The sequence below is a fragment of the Lissotriton helveticus genome, chromosome 12, assembly GCF_964261635.1.
Source record: "Lissotriton helveticus chromosome 12, aLisHel1.1, whole genome shotgun sequence".
Classification (NCBI taxonomy): domain Eukaryota; kingdom Metazoa; phylum Chordata; class Amphibia; order Caudata; family Salamandridae; genus Lissotriton; species Lissotriton helveticus.
This window is the reverse complement of record NC_136073.1, coordinates 831,121,381-831,146,283: the sequence shown is the minus strand read 5'-3', so window position 1 is coordinate 831,146,283 and position 24,903 is coordinate 831,121,381. Positions and strand designations below refer to the sequence as shown.

General features: G+C 43.3%; 1 protein-coding gene across 2 annotated transcripts in view; it reads right to left on the bottom strand.

Moving 5' to 3' along the window:
- Positions 1-24,903, bottom strand: part of SPPL2B (signal peptide peptidase like 2B) — a 128,521-nt gene that overhangs the window by 88,825 nt on the left and 14,793 nt on the right. For both annotated transcript variants that reach the window (XM_078668824.1, XM_078668823.1), the window contains exons 2-3: positions 7,543-7,662; positions 3,615-3,797 (exon numbers count right to left, since the gene is read on the bottom strand). In XM_078668824.1, the coding sequence (XP_078524950.1) occupies positions 3,615-3,797; positions 7,543-7,662 (303 nt within the window). The remainder of the gene's footprint in view (positions 1-3,614; positions 3,798-7,542; positions 7,663-24,903) is intronic.

Here is a 24,903-nt window from a genome sequence, read left to right as displayed (position 1 = left end):
TCTTCACACATCATCAATCATAAACTCTGCTAGGCGTATGCGGAATCATCATCACTCATAATCAAGCCAAGTCCGGCTCTGAATATACCATGTTTCTTGTCAGCACAGCGAGTTCATGATCATTAACATTATACAATTTGAACCCAGCAGTGCCCCAAGCTGGATCAGGGTGTAGATCGTTGCTGATTTCTGTGGTCCACCAAGGCGCCTGGCCACTGCGACCACGCAGTGACTGACTGGCCCCAGAGCAGCAGCTTTGTTTATCATCCACTCTTCTTCAGGTCGACGGACTTAGAGCAGTTGTACACTGAGACCTGAGACACCTCTGTCTGCCTATGTGCGCAAGACACCACCAGCAGTGAGCATCCTACCTTCTTCAACTAAATACTAGTGCATGCACAACCATATGTTTGTGTGTTTTGATATAAACAAGGTGTTCCGTGCTCCAGGGAGTCACTCACTGAACCCGAGTGAATCAAATATGAATTGGCTGTGTCAACAGTACGGCCCAGTGTACTCAAGTCTCCACAGAGAGCTTGCAGACTGCATGCTCTTAAAGCTACATACTGTTTTCTTACTAAACGAGTCCATGTGGTAGGCCGTTAGGCACATTAGTGTAACTCAATTGCCTTTCTCCTAGTTTATAAATATCATAACTGTGACGGGGCGGGCCGCCCCTGCGAGGACTACGAGAAAAGGGGAACTGTTACACAAGACTGGTGGTCAGCTGTGCCTTTTTTACCCCTCTCTCTTCCCCTCCAGCAAACAACGTCTTATCCTGAAGAGGAGTGGTCAAGCCCTGATTATGCGTACCCGTGGGGTGACGAGGTGAATTCGGGACTCTGCACCTTTAACACCGAAAGCGACGTAGCAGAGACCCCGCCCACTACACTGCTCGACACGTCAAAAGAAGGAGGAACCCGGAAGACGCCGGAGAACGTTTCCCCGGAGGACGAGAAAGGAGAAGAGAGGAAGCAGAAGACGGTTCGGAGAGAAACTAGCCAAACGGAAGACGTCAAGCCAGGAGGCCACCGGTTCCGCGAAGCGCCCTGCCACGCTCCCGCGGAAGGGGCGTGGCTAACAAAGGTACGGGGCAAGGTTGCGGGCTGGGCGGGTTGGAGTGGATGATCCGCTCACTGTTTTCCGCCTCACGTTTCCCGGCACCCCTTCCTCACTGGCACTTCGACACCTCGCCCTGTATATACACTGTGGCACTGACTCCCTCACTCCCGATCCCTTTTGGGAGTGTGAGAGAAACACTCCCCTGATACTTTTCTTTCTTCATCTTCCTTTCCCGGTGGTGCCCTCCCGGACTCCGGCTGGAGGTCGACGGCGACCCCGACATTCTGGCGGCAACTCCACCTGCACGTCGCAGAGCCAACCCGGACTTACCAGTTTTCCCGAGAGGCGTCAGGACAGAGACCGACGAATTTGCCCGAATAAGACTTTCCAATAGGAGAAAGAAAGCCTATTTGAAAATAAAACCCTCGTTAAAAGCACTCTTTCAGCCTTCCGACTCACTTCCTTCCCCCGTGATACCCACCCCGTTACAATAACGCCATCAAAACATTACAGACAGGAAAAGATTGCCATGATTAATTTTGCTACAGAACAAACAAGTACCTGGAAATCGCTTGAGTTCCTGGCAAGCCACCGGCCCGATCTGGTGCGAAATCCGGAAGTCCGGCAGCGTCAGGCTTGCTGTGGGGCGGGACTTCCGCCATAAGCTCGTGCACGAAGTGACTCGCCGAGATGGAAGTGGTGACGCGGGGCTCCCATGCCGGAGGGGGAGCCCGGCGGTGGCGGCAGAAAAGTGGTGAGCCACGTCAATGGAGGCGGAGGAGATGACACCCGGTGAGTGGGACTTGGTGCCTTGGGGGCTCGTGCACAGGCTCGGGCGACTGGTGCGTGTGTGTGCGGCCAGGGTGGCTGGTGCGTGTGTGGGCAGCTGGTGCGTGTGTGCGGGGCTGGGGGCGGCTGGTGCGTGTGTGGGCAGCTGGTGCGTGTGTGCGGGGCTGGGGGCGGCTGGTGCGTGTGTGGGCAGCTGGTGCGTGTGTGGGCAGCTGGTGCGTGTGTGCGGGGCTGGGGGCGGCTGGTGCGTGTGTGGGCAGCTGGTGCGTGTGTGCGGGGCTGGGGGCGGCTGGTGCGTGTGTGGGCAGCTGGTGCGTGTGTGCGTGGCTGGGGGTGGCTGGTGCGTGTATGGGCAGCTGGTGTGTGCGCGCGCGCGACTGAGAGGAATGGCTGACTACCTGAGATGTGCACGGCTCGGGAGGCGGGGCTGGGCATGCGCGTCCACGAGGTGAAAATCGGCGCTCGTGCCCCGGTCTGTGGTCCCTTCAGAGCTAACTAGGCAGCAATAGGTCTTTCGCTGACGCGAGACCTAAAAAGGTGCATGGGGCAGGGTGTGTGGAAATATTATGATGACCAACGCTACCACCTTCTACCACCATAATAAATTTTGTGTTACAAGCCGAAACCAACACTATGGATAGCCGTATAATAGAACACTGGGGCTACTAAGACTTAGCTAACACTTGTAGAAGCTGCCATATGGGAAAATATCTCATGGCTACTACGCTTAAGTAGTGCACCTGTAGCTGCTCAGCATATCTCTGACAGCAACATGCATGGAGACCGCCAAGCTTGCCCTCTTAACATTGGTAGAGTGGGCCCAGAGACTCATTCTTCCACCCACTGGAAGACATATATATATATATATATATATATATATATATATATATATATACACACACACATACATATACATATACACATAAACACATTTTTTCTTATTTTATATAAAAGTACACACTGCACCAGTACTCCTCGAGACTAAAGAGGGCTTCTTATTTTGTGGACACCTACGTTATGCATGAAGAGTGTGCTCTCGCTCACAGGCAGGTAAGTCAGCGGTTGACCCTGCGCCATATCCTATAAGCTGTGACGGGTGGAAACAACATGTTGATATTGCAACAGGATAATGTATTAAATGGCTTGATTGGAAGTGCATGCAAGTAAGTATGCAATGAAAGTAGTACTGAATTAAAAACAAACTGTCTTGGTTAATTCCAGAAATAAAATCCATTGCCAAGTCGTTCCTCAGTCAACTCTTCTATTCCAAACAAAATTGAGACATATTGTGCACCAAGATCTATTAGTTATTAGAAACAAAATCAATGCCATAAAGAGTATCTCATTTGCCAGATTCTGAGGTCCGGATTTGAGGATATTTTCCAAAAGCAGTTTTCGCAAACCACTGTGTGTGCCTTCAGAGGTAAATGTCCCATTATGGTCAGCTGTTTTAAGGAATGCATATGTGATGCTGAATCGCGTTGGGCTCTTTAGTAAAAAAACAAATGCGATATTTCGTTGGCTGGAATTAAATTAAGAAACCAATATCAATCAAGAGAGGAGAAGCTTTGTTTGCAATCTCTTCATGTGGACTATTCTGCTAGATTTTCAATGTCGTCAAGTTAAATACAAACTATTTTGAAAAAAATATCTAAACATTTTATGCACGTCATATTGTACAACGTATCTGGATTTGCTCAAATAAATACAACATTTTACACAATTTTGATAAAATAAATATAGGACTGAGAAACTGAACTTACCAGGTTCTCTTTGCTGACAATAACGAGACCTCGTGCACCATTGGTCTGAGCGAGTCTCACTTTATGATAGAAGGTGCAATTGCCGCGCATGACCATGGGAATTCTATTGACGAATCCCCCATACGGTACATCAGAAGGCGAGCACAAGACCGAAGGCGTCTGATCCTGCAGCTGCAACAGAGACTGATGGAAAAGAGAAAGACATTCATTTACTTCAAGAAGATCACATGGCAATATTAATACAACTTTCGCATTTTCATTCAGGAAGGGCAATTGGACAGACGCCATGAGGCTCCTGTGCAGCTACGTTCACAGTAGAGACTTCCCGCCCAAAAAGCCACAGCACCGACTGAAATGCAGCAACCGATCTACATGAAGGCACGGGGCTACTGGATGACGCCACTACCAATGTAGATGTATTCAAAAAAGGAAGGCGGCAAAAACAAGATCAAGGATCACTGATGGCTCTACCCAAGGCTATATGAACGCTAAAATGGTTCAGGTTCCTAGTTTTAAAAAAAACATATATAACTTCAAATAATTCATTTGAAGAATCAAAATACCCTCAAACAGTTATCAAAAAATATTTTTTTCATTAATGAAAAAATAAAAATATACATTATTACACAAGGTGCTCACAGGGTTACACAAACAAGTATCAATGACAAAGGACAAACTATAGTGTAAACAAAAATGTCAAAAAAGGAAATACAATTTTTTATGGGATCACAAAGACGAAATGCACTTATTACTTCCTCTTATTTTTTCCAAGGATGGCGTCAATGACTTTTTGACCTTATTGGTTTGACAGGGCTTCATCAGGACAAAACAGATAGAGCAATCATCAATTGTTCAGGCTGAGCGAATTCCACCCCAACGTCAAATAGATGCTAATCATGCACTACGATCAATTTCAAAGGATAATACACACAAAACCACGAAGGATTTAATGTGGCTTAAGGGCTACTGAAATCTTACATTGCGTGTGCCTCCTGAATCCAATCCATATATGTACCTGAGATGAATGTGTCCCAGTCCACTCCTCTCGTCAGTGCATTCCGAAATATGTGACCACTACCAATGAAGATGAGTGTAAAAAAGAATGGCAGCAAAAACAAGATCAAGGGTCACTGATGGCTCTACCCAAGGCTCGCCATCTCACTTCCTGCCATAAGAACACAATGTTTCTGCTTGAGTTTTTAACATGACATCCTGATACCTTTGTGGAGTTGCAGATTTGATTAGATTCTATAAAAAAAATGACTAGTATCTGATAATAATCAGTTCTGACAACTGCAACAAACAGGGAGGAAGGTGGCAACCCTACCAATAACATGGGTTCTTACAGATATGCTGCCACAACACAACATTGACGTTCTGTGGGCTCATAAAAGACATGCAAGTTGGCTGTGCGGCGGGAGACAGGTTAATCAAAAAACACAGGCACAGTACATTTCCTCAAATGCCACTGCCTGATGCTGAAATATTTAGGGTATATCTGATAATCGTGCAGGAAGGCTGTGAAATCATTGGATGAAGCAGATAAAATGGAATGAAGAGGAAATCCATGTAAAGCTAGTAACAGTGTCAAGTTGCATCAGCCCTAGACTTTATAATGACTCCTGCAAATGTTTATAGAAGGCCCACACAGGTAGCACCGTTTCCGTGATGTGCCACCGCAGAATATGCCCACGCCAGCATTGGGGGTAACCAGGAGTAATGCTTGAATTGGTCACATTGCGAGTTAACACGAAAGAACAGGGATTAACAAAAGGCCTCATTTTGAGGACTTCAAAATTGTGCATGGTTCTTGACCAACTGTGAGTCATGGGCAGAAAGCTCTAAATCAAAGTTTAAGAACAAAGAATGGAGTACTTCATGGACAACATGTGCGGACAATAAGGTCCCGAATAGCAGGTCACAAAACCACATATAGATGAGAATTTGGCATACATTCTGATTTTCGCATGAGTTTGCGAATTATTGTAGTACGTGAATGCATTACAATCTGGTCCAGCTTCAGAAGTATTATGAATATTCCAAATACAAAAATATTTTGGGTTATGTTTGCAAAGTATATCCTTCATTCAAAGTTCAGCCCTTACATGAAAAAATTTACTGAACGGAGGCAATATAGGCACAAGTGATGAGTTGCGACTGGAGCAAAGATACAGAAAAGCCTGGCTTTCTTTCAGGTAACGTAATCAAACAAAATAACTCAAGTACGTGCCTGTAATCGGGAAGAACCTCACTTTTCTTTTCAATGCCCTCATTCTAGCATATTTAGGATAAGCTTGTCCACGTGGATGGCTTTAGTTCTGCAAAAAGCTCACTTTACACACAACAAGACCTCAGTTTGCAGGGTTGCCATCCAGTAGGGCCTCACTTCTCAAATATTTCCAGGTTAAAAGCCCTCATTTTCAGTGCCCTCAATCTAAGGGGGCTTCTCTTTCATGATTTTAATTAGGCAGAACCTCACCTTTCAGGATGCTCAATCTCCAGTTCCATTTGGATTATTCAAAACATTCAAAAACCTCTAATGAGCCTGCAAATAAAATGTCTTCTTTCTTTTTAGAAAGGTCCCAAAGATCACAGCCAACCTGGATGCCTCACGGTTTAATGCTTCTCTTCGCTCAGAAAAGAAAAGAAATACACAGGTAGGTGCCCACACAGAAGGATACAACAAGCATTGGCAATGCCATTAGGTAAGGCTTCTAAACGAAAGTGCCTCTTCATTCATTCATTCATTCATTGGTTGAGGCACTCAAACATCACCGTACATGCACGGTCACTGATCCTTGCATCCATTTACCCACCTATGGACTCATTCTTACATGCACCCACTTAAATAAGATACACACAAACTCGACTGTATATATAGAAGATAAATTAAAAGAACAAAAGATAAAGGAAACTGTGCTTTCCGCCATGTTATAGTTTGGCTGCGTCAATTCTTTTTTTAATTTTAATTGCTGGCTGGGGTCCTTGTGGTAGGCAGGTTTGAGGAATGCTGTGAAACACGGAAGGTTTAGATGCCACTTGCCTCATCCTCCCCTCCATCCAGCAATAAAAAAAGTGCTATGATGCTGGGCAAAATGGCTAAAACATTGACAAAGGCAGTAGCTGACATATTTGAGACACATTAACTTTGTCAATACTTGTTTTCAGCTTGTCAGAGAAGAGCCACTGTATCAACACTGTTTAAATAGTAGTGCTTTAATGGAGGATTTTTGTACAGTACTCACACATTTAAAGAATACCTGGCATAATGTACCAAATAGGCAGATAAACTCATGTTGCCTTTTTCAGTCAAGGAGTGGCCGAACCACCTGATGTCATGTTATAAGGAGAACAAGATGGAAGCCGACCATGTCAACATCTTCAGTAGGAAGAACAAAGGTTGGGAACCACCCTAGTTGCCTTGGACTCGCGGCTCAAATGCATTCAAGTAATAGGATGGTAATCCAATTAGAATCACTCCCAAAACTTTAAATGAATACATAAAAGCTGGATGGCTGGGTGCTGTAATGTGGTAGGCTCTTGGGCAACCATCGCTAAATGTCCCATTGTTCCATAACAGTTAGATGTAAACCTTGGAGAATAAACTTTTACGAGTTGAGCTCTGGACCTTGAGTTTGGTAGCAAGAGTAAGCATACTACATATCCACTGATGACCGTGACCCACATTTCTCCCGCTTTTGTTGCAGCAGCTTGCATTTATCGGGGAAAGGTATGGAGTATCACTTTGAACCATGGGCTCAGCTATGACTTTGCTTTCATAACACCTTCTTCAGCTTGACTATTTGTCCAAAGCCCTCACAAAGACACACCCTTTATTTAATCAGTCCTTTAAGACTGGGCCGCCCTGCGGCATCACAGGTATAGACCATGTATATAATAACAAGTTCACATCTGTCTGTATACTTACTGCTTTGGCAAGATCATGAGGCAAGTGTGCCCACTGCGAGTTGAAGAGGATGCAATAATCTTTTGCATTGCTATTCACCTTCTCAGAGATGACATGGAGCATACCGTATTCACATGACACCTAGAAAAAAAAACAAAGGAGTGGTTAGGTATAGTAACATAGAAAGAAGTATGCCACAGGGTAATTTTCCAAAACAGTCACCAAGAATTCAAGTGCCACATCTAGACTTGGTGTGCCTCCCAATTTCGAATTAAAGTTAATCTTAAAAGGAGGACCTTTTGCATTTATAAATGCAGGTAAGGACAGGTGTGTAGAGGGGGAAAGCAGTGGAATTTGAACTAGTCTTCTTTCTTACAACCCATTATTTAAAGCTCGAGAAGCTGGAACTACACCAAACTCTTTGTTTCTTTGATAACACGACCAATGAAAGCTGATATGGGTAAGAACAACCTGGTACTTCAGAACTAATTGGCTACATGGCTGATGCGAACTGATTAAACAGTGACAAATCAATGGGATAAACATAACACAATGTTAGAGCCACTTCGGGACAAAGGCAGAGTCTGGGTAAGATTTGCAGTACTAGGGCAAGCAGAGATGATCTTCAGATCCTAACCTCTAGTTAAATCCTAGGCGAGCTGTCATTTCTAATCACAAGAACTGAGCTTTACAAACAGTACATAAATGGAGCGTGCAGTAACAAATGGTAACTCAAATAAACATGTAGATGAAATTGGACTGTAGTAGACTATAGAATCTGGCACTGTGTAATGTGCAGCCACCCCTGTTTACAGTGCTCCATCTGGACCTCATAGACTGACTTTCACAAAGACCAATGGGAAACCCAATGGGGGTTTCACATGTAGCCCCTGTATTTCCACTAGGTAGGATTGCATATTGATGTTCAAAACCAAAAGGAGGTACCTGACCATTTCAACACATGTGGAAAAGTGATTGGTTAGTGCCTAAATGAAAAGGGTAGTTAATGCTGGTGTAGTAGAGAATTTTCCCATGCACCTGCCTCTCTTCCCTTCCAAACCCTACCGCCCTCTTACTTCTCACTTCCACCCATGCTATCCTCCCTAGAGCTCACTAGTGCAACTTAAAGTGTTTATTGACTGGGGGGTCCTAGGTGCATGTCCTGCAGTACCCACAAGACATAGACCGCTGCTATGGTCCAAATATTTGTGACTGTAAGTCTATATTTCTATTGATGCGCATATCTCTAATAAAGACTAGAAAATTTGTATTTCTAGTATGATACATAATCAAACGTGCTACGGGAGGCTATTGTATTGGCCTATCAGAGCCAGTGAATAGTACAGTCCAGGAAATTTGTACGTGTATTGCCATTATTACACATTCCTTCTCTTCTTTGATACCCCCTATTTATATGATGTTTTACTGGCTCGTGAATGTTTATCAATAAAGATAACTTTATAAAAAATAAAAAAATACCACAAGGGATCATTCCTATTATGTTGCCTTGATTAGGGAAGGAAGGTGGTCAAAACATCATTATATTCAGAACCAATAAACAAAATAACACATATAAGTAGACTTGTACTGAATTTCAGCTGGTGCCCGAGACATATGGCAGGACCAGACATTAAAAGGAGTTAACTTGATACATACTTTCCTTAAAAGGATACTGCTGGGGGAAGCGGGCAAGATGCCATTAAACCGCGGTTTAATTACAGATGATAGATTTTTTATAATAATTCAAGTATGAACTAGTAAAAGTCGGTGGGTCATTAATCACTCACAAACATCACTTTACATGTATGAATGAGGAGGTCACTTTTTTCCATCTTCGACAGAGAAAGAGGGGGTAGCTAGTAAGATCGCTATCCAAATTTGCTATTGTAGAGTAAAAAGAGAAAATGGTTATTCTTTCCAAAGTTTCTTACTAAAGTTCCTTCAACGTCTGAATACCTCACCCACATCTCTTCCGTCATATTTAAATCTCTCAGCCTATTACTGCCCTGACAGATCCACTGTCCGCTTACCCATGTTCAATTTAATGAAACAGGACATAAAAGAAAGATGAAGACACCATTCCTTCACACACCATCCCTGGAATCTCTGACCTACCCTATTCTTCATCCTTATAACCCACCCCCTCCCTCTTCGCTTCTAATTCTCAGCTCAACCTTCCAGCTAACTTCCCCTCGACACCCATTTCCGGTCTTTCCTCCCTCCCTTATAAAAGTTTGTCAAATGTCTGTCCAGCTCCCTAGGCACTGTGATGCAGTGGGACACCCCCTACCACTACTGTCTCTGTGCTCTACAGCTCCTACTTGCCACTATACAACAATTACCTGCATCCTTATCTACAGACTCCATCCTGGACCTTCTCATCATCATCAAAACTTGCCTTCTCCAGGCCATCCCACCTGGTCACCAAATAAAGTCAGGGTAAAAAACTGGAGGAGGAAAGGCAATTGTCTTCAGAAACTCTTTAACCCGAACCAGTTTTCTAGAATATTAGGCTTCAGAATGAATACCTTTAGTCATGTGCTACTCCCCCATTACAAATCTACTCACCTTTATTTCAAATATCCTACATGCCACCACACAATCTAGTTTTTGATACCTTCCTTCACACTGTCCTTGACCTCACCTTCAACACAATCTCTGCATCCTCAGCAACGGCAACATATAGTCTGATAATGAAGACTCAAACTAAAAGCATTGAACTCCCAACAAGTCTCTGGTCCTATGAACACAGTCAAACATAACCCCCATGCAATCTTTGCCAATTCAGGATACATTACTGCAACAATAACCACCTTGTCCAGCCTTTCCTACCACAATATCCCCTCTATTTCCACATTACCATAAACTATGATTAACAATTTTCTCTTTAAACTATACAAGGAACTTTCTCCCACCACTCAACAGTGGCAATCAGTGGCTATATGTCCAATCAATTTCTATAACGAAATCCATTGGTTATACCTCTGACTCTCCACTGCCTTGGAAATTCCTACTAAGCCCTCAGGACCACAACATCAAGGTTATGGGGTGGTGTCTACGTATATTGCATTACGGAGGGTTACACCCAGTGAGCCTGGAGCACAGCAGACGGCTTTGCCATGCATATCAAGGGAAAGGATACAAATGTCACACCCTGCGCATACAGCCCGCTCTGAAATGCCATAGACTGCGCATAGAGGACTCTAAGAGCAAGGGCAAAGTTCAAACCCTGCAAATAGAGCCTGCAACACAGGACCTATAGGAAGTAGGGTGTCTGGGGACAGCCAGGAGGGCTGTCCCACACATGCTATGCAAAGGTGTAGTCCATGGAAGAGGAATGGTGTAATCCAAAGCATTTCGATAAAGAAAAGAAGATAATGATATGGAAGAAAGAACACCAAAATAAAACCAAAAGGTATTTTATCTTATTAAAGAGAAGTCATGATCTTTAAAGCTCTGCAAAATCATAGTTTAAAACCAGCAATTATTCTAATAAACCTGATTTGAGGTGGTTCTGTTAACTATCCAAAAGTATTTTAAAACCTGCAATTCGGCCTTCATGGTTAGCTTGGCAACCATAAATCCAGCAATGCTTTTGATCTCACATCACAAATGGAATCACTGACAACATGGCACAGATGACGTTAATTAAGCCTGAAGTGATAACTCGCACACACTTGTTGACTGCTAAACAGTCATGCTTCTAGTGATTCCCCGTGTTTTTTCACTTTTGAGGAAGATGCTTACCCGGCATCTGGAACTTCTTCAAAACTTTGCTGTGAACGATGACCATCATATTTAAAGTTATTACAAGGAGCTTTAATATATGAAACTAAAATGGATACTGCATATACGGCAAGAACTGTCTCTTGTTTGAACACAGATTATTACTATCTGCAAACTCAACAGTAGTATCACCATTAAATCGCAGATAGATGCCCCTGCTACTGGTAACCAGCATGTTATGTGCCTGCTACTCAACTATTCGATTAACTATTTTTCAAATATGATGTCTCTTGGAGATTTAGTGGGTAAAAATAGAGGCTATGCCTGTAAGTATGCGAAAAATAAAACATTTAAGGAAGAAACCCGGATAAACGCTGGGGACGCAAACCTTAAACACACCAAAAAGATATCGCTAACTGGCTTGCATGAAAATTTGTTGTGCATTTTTAACACCCACTTAAATTATAAATTGTGTTTCAATACATAGATCAGCTTCTTGCTGCAAGTACTCTCAAAATTACATCCTGTCTCTCTGAATAGCAGCTCTGTAATGTGGACTACAAAGACCCCATTGTGGCTAGCTGGGATGGCCAGACAGACACACTCACCATCTAAGTCGCTAAAGTGGGAGCGCTGTTCTGGGAAAATAGTGTGTACTTTATTTGTCGATGAACATGATGCTTGGAGGTCAAGCACTGGCATTGCACAGTATTGGGGTTGTATGTACTTAAGCTTTTGCTAATGCACTAAATGTGATTGAAGTCAGAGCCTTCTTTGAATTCACACCACCAATTTCCTGGATTAAATGAAGAAAATGCAACACAATTCCAGGAATCTCTAAATGCTACTTATCGGACACTTCAGTTAAAATGTGGGGAAATTAAGTTTGCAAATTAAATATTACTTGGAGTGTAACATAATAAATGGAACTGTAACCACACAAACCCTTGGACGCCTGTTCGCTTTATGGGAAAATGTTCCTACTGTTGAAACGGCCAGGTTTCTAAACGTGAGCTAAGCTTAGTTCAGTTTTCATTAAATGGACTATTTAGAAAGAGCTACGATGGTAAAAAAATAAAATAATTTAAGCTAGGTTATCGCTAAGCCAACAAGAGAGGATAATTGCAATACATTTATCAGCTGTGCAACTACTAGATACAAGGCCAGAATCCCTGCGGTTCTATTACAGGCTCAGTCTTCCAATGCCAATAAATATGGTCAACACTGAACTGCATAATGCTACTCAGTTGCACTGTATGTTTTTTAATAGAACGACATAACCCTGAAAAAACAATAGCAACTGTATGTATATTTGGCCAACAGCTAGTATTATGCAATTCCAATGAGTAGTCCACATAACCATGTACTTGCCAAATTTGCCACATGATCAGCCATTTAACGTAACTCTGGCGCCGCGGCCAGGGCGACTGATGCTGGAATCTGGGGACCACGGTTCGATCCCCGGCTCCGGCGGCAGGTTAGCCCAGCACCATGTGACTCTGGGCAATAGTTCGCTTAATCTTCCCGACGGCCCCCAGCGCCTAGAGACCCTTACGGGTGATTGTGCGCTTTACAAATGTGGACTTTACTTTTTACTTTTACTTTTTACATGTAATATAGCTCCCAACACACTGCGCATCTAGACTCCAGCCCAGAATATGTCCATTAACAAAATTACGGACGAAAAGTAACAAGGACCCCCTGTTAATACAACTGAATATGTTATACAGGGAAATTAGACAATGTGAAAAAATAACCATCAAATATGATATCACCAGGGAGATAACGACAACACAAGGCGCAACATACAAATTAAAAGTACAAAATATTGCTTTATTGTTAAGTATATATACTCAGGATAAAAACATTTGAAATCAATTATATAGCCAAATAATACACTTGACTTATTCTAATTAAAAAACAACACTAGTTGACATACAAAATAAAAATATCAGTGACACAATTAATAAATTCATAAGGTAGTGGCAAACAATAATCTTCGACGCGCGTTTCGGCGTTTGAGCAAGAACGCCTTCTTCAGGAGCCACAATTAAAATCTGAAAAACATATATAAGGAGGATTAAAAACACCATTAGGGGAGAAGCACTAGCCTCTCTACATGATTTTATTACATTAACAAAATTACCGCTGAGCCACTCATTTCTTTATGTTTAAAGAACTACATGCAAAAATTGGGTGGCATTATTTTTTATCCCCTTTTATTATTTTTTTTACTTGTGGGGCTGTTTTCTAACCTTGGGATGCACTTTCCTCTCTTGGTATGTATTTTGCTATTTTCCTTTTTTTAAATGTTACCATTGTATATTTAAAATGGCGGCTTTGGATTTTAACTCCGTGATTGATTATGCTTTTTTTTAGTTAACACTGGGTTGGTGAAACTATGGTGTTGGTGGTGAATTTCTTTTCTCTTCGAGTATTGTAGTAGCTAAGCCTCCATGGACGCATTGCGAATGAGGACTGTTTTTCAGCATCTTGAGTCTGTTGAGTCTGTTGAGTCTCTTTAGGCGTTGAATGTGTAGCCTAGTGGTAACTCATGCGAGTGCCTGGCCATTGATCCATCACAGCCATTAAATTGGTTTTATGAAGTCTCCTTGGTACCCACTTATGTATTTATGTATATCATTTTTGTGTTTTCAGATTGCTTTTGTGTGGTTGCTCTTAAGGTATTTCTTGTGTTCGGATGATGATCTATCAAGTTTAAAGGGTCGAAACGGCGTGGATGCCCCTTTAGCAAACCGGGAAAGGCATTAATTGGGTCATGTTCCTGTTGTAATATGAACAAACGTAATTGAATTTAAAAACACTTTAAACACAAAAGAGGGGTGCTGTTCCCATGGGGTGGGGAGAAGGCGCACAAGGCTGGATCCAGGGAACTGAACAGAAGGTCCAGGGGAGGGAATCCCAATGATCCGATCCGAATGTCCTCACACACCCAGGAGGTTGTCATGCTTCATCATAGGGCGCTCCTTGTCGAGCCGGCGCTGCAATGCTAGACGGGTCCCTCAATGGGGGCTCTTTAGCAGAGATATTTTGATCTAGCCATATGGTGAATACAAGTTAGAGGGTAAGGGTGTAGGGTGGTGCTCAAGTGAATTTAAAGAGTCTAAGGAAGACCAAGGAAGGGTTTAATCTGGTTGCCCCCTTGGCGCAATAAAAACAGTAGGGTTATCTGTTGTAATAATGTACTGGGATAGCTCAAAACGTCAACATGTTTTATGCCTAGATGCCCGGAGACTATAACCAACAGCATGGATTAAACAGAAGGGTTTTCTCAGCTTGGTTACCCCTTTAGAGGCGTGCAGGTGAGGCAATGCAAACATCTACTGGAGCATCAAGGTAATTCAGGGTTAAGAAAATAAACCACAAGATTAAAGGCAAACTGTGACTCACACAGTGAGATTATGCATGCATTCCTAAGCTGTAATGACATCAGCCTTTTCATTAGCAGCGGTCTTTTGCACTTTTTCATGAACATTTGTGTTCAGATGAGTTCTCAATTTTAGAATTGTACACTGTGAATGGAAAAGACAAGTTTATTGCATTTGTGTATTTATTCTAGGTGGGACTTTATTCTAAGGACTTCTCAACTCTATCTGCCCTCAGCTCTGAGAACCTCTGCATGGCAGGACTCGAAAGATTAACAATGAATTAGGAACCCAGCTAAAAAGAAGTGGGCAAGACCAGTTTGATTAAAGACTGTTTGTCAAACATGCTTGGGCATTGATTCTGGCAACAACATGTTATGAATGAAAAGAAAGAAGCTAAACAAAAGTAATGTATGGTAAGAAAACAATATAGTTACACGTTATTGTGGTCAACTGGAAGAGGGCTGAAACAGAACCAACTTCCTTTCCAAATCATCCAGCCACAATCATATAGAATGCATCCTCTAATGCAGAGCACATTTACCCCTACAGCAGTAAAAGCATCTCATGGAACAGTAATGCATGTTAGAGGTCAGGTCTAGTAGTTGGTATTTGCTTTGCAATTGCAGCCATTCATAAGTTGATGTTCTCTTTTCAAAAATACCTCTTCACAACCTGAGGAACAGGCAAATGGAGATTTTCCCAGCCACAAACTTTCAGTAATCATGGGTCAATGCCAGGAAAATAGTTCAGCTGGTTCCAAGGTTGACAGCTTGGGACCTAGATGACATCTCGTTTGAGACCCCGTGTGCCACTTTATATATTAGGCACTGTTGCAGCTCTTCCGAGGAAATATAAATTGTAAAAGTATCCAGCAGTAGGTTGGGAATGAAGTAATTGGATTCTGAGACAGGGCTTTCTTTGTATTAAGAAAGCAAGGTGGCGAAAAGTTACCCAAGAAAGATTTCACCATTATTGAGGGTTGAAGAAAAAAAAACATAAGAAATTCCCATGCATTGGTATTCGACACCAGTGCGCTTGCATAAAATGTTTGGGAGCTCGGAGTTATGTTAAAAGGGGTGCTGGGAACGCGGCACTTTCATACACACATGGTGGGCATGCCAGAGTATGCATACATTTTGGGAAGAGGTCCTACTGACAGAACACTCCATCACTAGCATTTCATTGCCCCATGACCCACGGTTGGTTCGCCTGGGTGATTCAGGAGTGATAGGCTCCCTCACCTACTCCCAGCAGCACGTCTGTCCATAGCACAGATGTGGAGGCAACCTCAGGCATTTTCACTAAATATGTGGTGGGGAAGGTATGGAATCTTTACACCATGGAAGAGAGTACAGCCATCGTCAGAGACATGCTGGCCAAATTTGAATAACATGGCGTCCATTTACCTCTTGCATATGATGCCAACATTGAACGGTAAGAATACACTTAATGCCCAAAACACTAAGGGCTTCAGATTTATGGGCAATGTCCCCCTCGGTCATAGAGCGTGACCCACTCTGACCCTAACAAATGCAAAGCCTATCATCAACAAGACATATTCCTGCTCCTTTTGTGTTTTCCGTTATTGTAAATTTTTGCATAATATGGAATGTTTAAACCTGGAGGGGTGGGGGACAACAGTTACCGTGAGTTGGGGAATAATGCTGGATTTTGCTTGATCAACCCTATTGTACAAGTCAGGGATATGGATTTGTGCCAAATTCCTCCAGATATTTGTCTTCACCAGTACTGATGATTCTGCAATGTGCACCGTGTTTCTTTAAACCAAAATGCTAAATAAAGTTGTTGTTTTTAAAAACCAAACCACAAGAATAGCATTCCCGGACAGAACGCTGGGCCTTTTTTTAAAGCTAAGAAACAAAAGGAATAAAATTGCCATATGTACACTTTTGTTGGTCAAAACACTCAGCAACCAAGGTGGAATTACTGCCCAAAATATGATTCTCAGGGAATAAAATAAATAAATAAATAAATAAAAAGAATCGGGGAGATCGGATGGCTAATTTTCGGTGGTGGGCATTCCAATTGAAACTTTTACATTTATACGGTTTACACTGGCTCACCGGCTCATTTTGATTGAGGTGTTAGAACCAGATAAATTAATATTACAGAGAGCTAAATACGAAAGGGTGAACCATGGTATCAGCTGACAAATGCCAACAGTTGACTCAGTTTCAAACTGTGTGTGGTGTTACAGGTCAGGTCTCCTCACCTTTTTTTTTTTTTAAACTATATTTTCATTTTATAAACAAACATTAATCCCATTGACCATTACATTTAGTGTAGCAACAGGAAAGGAGAAAAATAGTTACATACCATCGACATTATGATTACAAACATTTTACATTATACTTTGAAGAGGAGTTGCCCTTACATTGTTCCTTGTGCACCGATTACAAACAACCAGGTGTGAACTAGTACATTTCAGGCCACAAAACCGGCCCGCCCCAACGCCAAGTATATCTAGCAAGGTGAGACATTACCAGAGTTTTATTCCCCACTCAGGAAAAGTTAGCCAATACCAGCTCCATCACAGGCCTCCTCATTTACATGGAACCCAGGCAGGAACATCCTTGAAAGGAGCAAATGTTGACAGGAACATGAGCTTGTTAAGCTATAAAGGAGATTACAAGGTAAACAGCTTATTGTATGCTGAATACTACTACTGACTGTGACCTCCCTGTTCCCATGTTGCACTTCGAGTGTCTGGTGCCACATTAAGTTTCAAGTGTAGGTGGCGCGCGCCCTGAATCTTAGACCAGGCTTTTGCTGCTGACTGTGGGGCAACCAAGCACGAGGGAGGGTGCTGTTTACTGCTGGATGGTCCACCATAACAATAACCAGGACACTGAATTCTGGCCAATTCAGAATGTGAATCTCTGGAATCCGTGCCACTGGAATTATGAGGCAGGGGAGGGCCAAATTATGCGGCAGTGTTGAGTAAATTATGCGACAAGAAAAGGCAACTTATGTGGGTGGCAAAATATGGCATATTTTGTGATAGTATTACTTAATTTGTCATTTTTACATGTGAACCCATCTTCAGGACATTGGTTGCACCTCATTAGTATCAATAATGTTCTCACATCGTTTGGAGCATCCACACCTGCTCACAGCAACTTAAAGTTGTCGATAACTTTTGAAGGGCAGCTTGCTGGCACAACACAAAACACATAAAAGCTTTGCCCACAAGCTCTCTGCTTAAATGTGCAATACTGCCTTGTCTGCAATCTATTTACAAAATGAACCCTCTTTGGTAATTATTTAAATAGAAAAGACAAAACATACACATCACTCTTCCCATTAATAATTTACGTTAAGTTCACCCGCTTACTTCATTCAAATGCACCACAAATGCATGGCAGATGGGCCCGAAGAACCGACAGGCGGACAGGAGAACAGGGGTGTATTTAGTCCTGAAACTAATGCATCCCTTGTCTCTGTGTAGTTTGCAGTTGGCTTAGACCACAAAATGACCACCGTCAGCATGCATAATTTATGTCAGCAAACATTAAAAAAGCTATCCATTAATGAACAGCAGCTTGGACCGAGATAAATGGCAAACTATGTGTATAGGCAAAGTCCGTTAATCTGAACTTTTGGATATTTTTACCTGAAAAATATTATTTGAATTACATGTTCCCCGAAGTTTACTGTATGCCTTCCAGACTGGATCAAGACCCATGAAAAACAGTGCACCCTTTGAGGTCTCCACCGACAGGGATACGGCTGCGGAGCGTGGCACCAGAGGTATTTGCAGGTGTGTTATGTGTGGGCTCCCTAAACATTTCCAGAGTTGACTTAGAAGCTAGAGATAGCACTTTTGGGCATCTTTTCATGCTGGACGTGCAGTGGTAACTGGTTATAGTCTGGCCTGACAGTGCAGCTGTCGCCAGACAATTATGTGAGCATCACTAGAGGGGGGCTTTGGCTACGCCCACATGTTGGGAGCAAGGAGCACAGGTTTGGATTGGGCAGAAGTTGTGTGCTTCCACAAAAGAAAGTGCCTGCCTTCAATGCAGCTGTGATCATTTTATTTATCCAGCTGCCTAAGCTTGAACTTTCAGGGGCTTACACAATACACTAAAATGCTATAAAAGTGTCTAAGATAACTAGATAATGTATGTTGTTTTTCTCTGGCAGCAGCAGATGGGAGCAGGACAGTTAATAACCTAGATAGATTTTTAGGTCTGCTTGACAGTGTAACCGTCACCTGTCATTTTAACCTACACAAATATTACTCTACAGTTCTTTGCTTCTACACAAATACATATCTATCCCCATGCTATTTACTTGTAATGCTTCTCATTACCATGGAACATTCGTTTAAAGCCAGAGCTATTGGCATTGCCAATGCTTATTTTATATAATGTTATTTACTTCTACCAGATCTTTATACTGCAATAGTTTACACAGATATAACCTGAAAGTACGTCGTCGGAGTTTGAGATGGGTATGCAACACAAGAAGCACAATGACAGTGGGGTTAGAGTCGAGAGCACTGCAGTCTAACAGCTCATCCACATTTCATCTCCAATCCCGGAAATTACATGTATATCATGAACAACCTCCCCACTGACAAAGGGCCAGCCAAGTCAATACTAACCTTATACAGCATTACAACTATTTTCAATATTCCAAAGTACTTTCAGGACATCTAATTCTTATCAAGACAAAATGGCAGTTAATGTTGTGTTTGGTCTCGTTTTGCATTATTAGGTGGTAAAAAAAATATGTGTAGATCCTCCTTTTATGAGTTGTCTCTGCATATTTTTCGCCTTTTCTAGGCCCCATATTTTTGATGGCTTTAGAACTCAGTGCACTTTGCCCCTACTTATCACTATTAAAGTGCATGTGTCCCCACTTTAACCATAGACGCATTGGCATATTCCTAATTGGTATATTTAACTTGCCAATATAAGTCCTAAGTGTATGGTACAAAGTAAACCTAGGTCCTGGAAGCAAAATGCCTCTAGTGGACTGCAGCACTATTGTGCCATCCTCTACAGTGACAGTGCAAACATGGCTCCAGGCTAACCAGTATAGTCAGACACCAAATAAGTGTAAAAGCAGCAATTCGACCTGTCAAAATGAACCATTTTAACAGATCAAACACACCCTTTTAAAGTACAATAAGTCCCCTGCAAGGCAGGGTAGATGCGATTTAAAAGTAAGAGATGTTGAAAAGTAACATTAATGTGTACTTACAGTGACTAGCATCCAAAACCAATTTTTTACTGCAGTGGGCTAGTTGTCCTTTGCAGAAAACCAAAGTACAGATTAAAAATCTTAATAGTGTATCTTGTGAACAGGACAAGCAGGAACCTTTTTAACATCTTTATGACCCCTCTGGCGGAACTCGTGGAGGCCTCGGGGGCCCAGATCGTGTCCTACGCGGACGACACGCAGCTTCTCTTCACCTGCAGGAAAGATCAATCATTCGACGGTGAGAGCATTCAGGGTTGTCTGAAGAGGGTCTTTGGCTGGTTTCAGCAGAATGGTCTTAAGGCCAACTCTAGTAAATCAGAGGTTCTGCTTTTTGGGTGCGCGTCGGAACCGGAATGGCGTGACTGGTGGCCAGCTGACATGTGCCCCCCCGCCCAGCCGTCTGTGGCTGCCAAAAATCTTGGTGTCAAGGTCGATAATGACCTCACGTTCAGATCGCACATTCTTGGTCTGACGGGCACCTGCTTTGGCATCCTTAAGATGCTCCGGAAGTTCCTACCCCTGCTCACAGAGGAGCATAGGAAGATCATTGTCCAAGCTCTTATAGGATCTAGACTGGACTACGCTAATGCTCTCTATTTAGGGCTTCCGGAGTATCTGATCCAAAGGCTGCAGGTGGCGCAGAACTCTGCGGCTCGCGCCATCTACGGCCTTCCTAGGCGGGCAAGAACATCGGGGGTGCTACAGTCACTCCACTGGCTCCCTATCCGAAAGCGGATAATGTTCAAAACGCTGACGTTGGTGCATAAGGCACTTTCTGGCTCCGGTGCTAAGTATCTGCAGCGCAGACTGGCCTTCTACCGTCCGGCCCGCTCCTTGCGGTCGGAATCTTTGTTCCTTGCCGTGGTGCCCCGTGTGAGGAAGGCTCGCATCGGGGGTCGTTCTTTCAGCTTTAAGGCCCCCCAGTTGTGGAACTCTTTGCCCCTTGCTCTACGCAGCATTCCGAGCCTGCTCCTGTTCAGGAAAAACCTGAAGACCTGGCTTTTTAATCTTTAGGCTATTTTTCTTTTCACCTCATTTTTTTATTTTTTTTGTCTGTTCTCTGTTATGTTTTTTTAATTGCTGAGCCGCCCTCTGAAAGCGCCGGGACACTCTTGTTGAGCAGCCGTGCGCTATATAAATAAAATCATAACATAACATAACATAAAACAAAATAAATAGTTATTAAAAATAGTAGTCGATGTGAAGTCGGATTTTAATACATATTAAGAAAAATTACTTTTAGAAAGTTACGTTTTCCCTGCCTGAAGTTCCTGGAGGCTAATCTGCATTTGCTCTCATACGTCTGCTTGCAAGTGATTAGCATTTTAAGAGGTGTAAAAAAAGTGTGAAATGTCTCCCAGGAACAAACAATAGGCACACCAGAATGGGCAGAGAGGACTACTCTAACCACACAGAATATGAAGGATGGGGTGCCATGACCATCCATTTTGACATTACAATGTCAAATTCTGCCTGAATCTCAAATTATGCTGGACAGGTCTGCTCGGTTTACATACAACACTTTGGATGCACTTGAACAGAAGGTAAACATTGTGCCTAAACAATTCTTGCGAATCCAGTCCATGTGCCGGAAAACCTTACTTTTATTCTACCACACTTCAGTCTATGGGTTTATTGTGGTTACAGTAGCCGCTCCAAACTGGATATTAGGGTTAGGCGGGGTGCTGTGACTATCAATTTTGACATTATAATGTCAAATAATGCCTAAATCTCAAATTATGCTGGACAGATCTGCTCGGTGTACATATAACACTTTGGATGCAGTGGTACAGAAGGTAAACAGTATGCCTAAACAAATCTTGTGAATCCAGTCCATGTGCTGGAAAAACCTACTTTTATTCTACCAGACTTCGGTCTATGGGTTTATTGTGGTTACAGTAGCCCTCCAAACTGGATATTAGCGTTAGGTGTGGCTGGACACTAGTATTACAACTGGTCACACCTACACACAGTCATACCCACACACAGTGACACGCACACACCCAGTCACACACATACACACCCAGCCACCCACCCACCCACCCCTGAGAGCCCAAGTTTTGTTTGGCTGAAGACTTTAGTCATCTTGAAAATGCCCAAAGTAGGTGGGGTTGGCCCAGTGAACTTTGACACCATTGGATAGGGCATGCCCAGTGTCATTCCTACTCACTAACTCGTGTGAGGTATAAATGTAGCACCTCTGGGGACCCACTTCCAAGCATTCCTGGATCTCTGGAAGAACAAAAGAAGACTGGATTAGCTGTGTGTTATCTGAGAGGAACCCAGAAGGCATGGACCTGCTCCCTCTTGCACTGAGGAGAATGTAGTTGACTCCTAGAGTTATATGGCTGACTTCTAGTTCAATCTACAGAGACACACACACAGCTATAAGTGGTCTTTCCTGCAACTACACAGCTGCCCTGTCTACTGGAATAGGACCTGGACTGCCAGTGGTGAGATTAATTCAAGCATTTCATCCATCGCCTTCTTTTTTGATGCCCTGAGTGTGACCGGTATGTTCAGACGCATCTCCCATGCTCACTGTGCCACTAGAATCAAGCTATACCTGGCTCATGAGCCCTAATAAGGGTGGAACCATCCCAGGGCTGCTAGTGTTCCCGGTCAGGGAGGACTTGGCAAGGCAGTTTGAGCAGGGCTGCTCTGACTACAGCAGGGTTAAGACAGATTTGCATATGGCAGGGTCCAAACTGAGGTTGCATGTTGGGCGCAAAATGATTAAGTGGGATGCGGCGGCCCGTGGTCGTCAGCGGCTGATATAAATTCACGCATTTTATCCATCACCTTGTTTTTAATGCACTCAAACCTACTATTGGCATCTGTCGGACACCTATAATTCTCGAGGTCCTGGAAGTATTTAGAAGTTTACTCGAATGGTGGATTGGGACTTAATGGACTAAGATCAGGAGGCAAAATCATTGACCAGGATGACTTGGTTGGTGTATCCGACCCATGCTCCATCGAGGTCAAGGCCAAATTGCACTTATGTCCTTTTCTACTGTGACCATTGACTATCCTAGGCATTTTATGCCTTTTGGAGTGGCCCCTAAACAAATTCAGATCTCCGGTTCCCCTTTTTGGATTTTTGTCATTTTGTTTATTAAATGTTATTCCTCCTTTCTAATCTGATTTGCGATTCGAATTTTTTTGCATTTTGAGTTTATTACTATTTTGGTATTGCATAAATATTTTACACATTGCCCAGAATTAAGCCTTGTCTGCTCTGTGCCATAGCCAACAGGGGTTTGAGCGCAGGTTCATTTAGTGACTTTGTGGATTCAACCCAAGGGTTGCGATTTTTCCACATGTTAAGTAGTTACACACCGCTGATAATAACCCTATTTCTTAAAATATGCATTTTTGTTTTCAGAGCAGCGCAGTGTGTGATGCAACAGGCCTTTGATTTCATTACGTTAAAAGCTAAAAAATAAAAAAAAGTAGTCATAAATATTAGAATCACTCATGCAGTAATATTATAAAGTGCGACTATTCACCTGTGAGGGTCTCAAAGCACTAAACGCAGATAAAAAGAGGTGAATTTTTTTTTACGTAGTTACAGTCTGGTCTACTTTATGGGGCAATCCTATGGCAGAACTCATATGATTCAGAGAAAATAGATGCTATGTTTTGTGATGCTATGTTATGTTGTGTTGTGTTTTGTTATGCTGTGCTATGTTTTGTTATGCTATGCTATGGTTTGTTATGCTATGCTATGTTTTGTTATGCTATGCTGTTTTGTTGTGGTGTGTTTTGTTATGCTATGTTTTTGTGTTTTGTTATGCTATACTATGTTTTGTTATGCTATGTTTTGTTTTGCTATGCTATGCTATGCTTTGCTATCCTGGTGTGTGTGTGTGTGTGTGTGTGTGTGTGTGGTTGTGTGTGTGTGTGGTTGTGTGTGTGTGTGGTTGTGTGTGTGTGGGGTTGTGTGTGTGGGGTTGTGTGTGTGTGGGGTTGTGTGTGTGTGGGGTTGTGTGTGTGTGGGGTTGTGTGTGTGTGGGGTTGTGTGTGTGTGGGGTTGTGTGTGTGTGGGGTTGTGTGTGTGTGGGGTTGTGTGTGTGTGGGGTTGTGTGTGTGTGGGGTTGTGTGTGTGTGGGGTTGTGTGTGTGGTTGTGTGTGTGGTTGTGTGTGTGGTTGTGTGTGTGGTTGTGTGTGTGGTTGTGTGTGTGGTTGTGTGTGTGGTTGTGTGTGTGGTTGTGTGTGGTTGTGTGTGGTTGTGTGTGGTTGTGTGTGGTTGTGTGTGGTTGTGTGTGGTTGTGTGTGTGGTTGTGTGTGTGGTTGTGTGTGGTTGTGTGTGTGGTTGTGTGTGTGGTTGTGTGTGTGGTTGTGTGTGTGGTTGTGTGTGTGGTTGTGTGTGTGGTTGTGTGTGTGGTTGTGTGTGTGGTTGTGTGTGGTTTGTGTGTGGTTTGTGTGTGTGGGGTTGTGTGTGTGGTTGTGTGTGTGGTTGTGTGTGTGGTTGTGTGTGTGGTTGTGTGTGTGGTTGTGTGTGTGGTTGTGTGTGTGGTTGTGTGTGGTTGTGTGTGGTTTGTGTGTGGTTTGTGTGTGTGGGGTTGTGTGTGGGGGGTTGTGTGTGGGGGGTTTGTGTGGTTGTGTGTGTGGGGGGGTTTGTGTGGTTGTGTGTGTGTGTGGGGGGGTTTGTGTGGTTGTGTGTGTGTGTGTGGGGTGGGGTTGTGTGTGGTTGTGTGTGTGTGGGGTGGGGTTGTGTGTGGTTGTGTGTGTGTGGGGTGGGGTTGTGTGTGGTTGTGTGTGTGTGGGGGGGTTGCGTGTGGGGGGGTTGCGTGTGGGGGGGTTGCGTGTGGGGGGTTGCGTGTGGGGGGTTGCGTGTGGGGGGTTGCGTGTGGGGGGTTGCGTGTGGGGGGTTGCGTGTGGGGGGTTGTGTGTGGGGGGTTGTGTGTGGGGGGATGTGTGGTGTGGGGGAATGTGTGGTGTGGGGGAATGTGTGGTGTGGGGGAATGTGTGGTGTGGGGTTGTCTGGTGTGGGGTTGTCTGGTGTTGTGTGGTGTGGTGTTGGGTTGTGGGG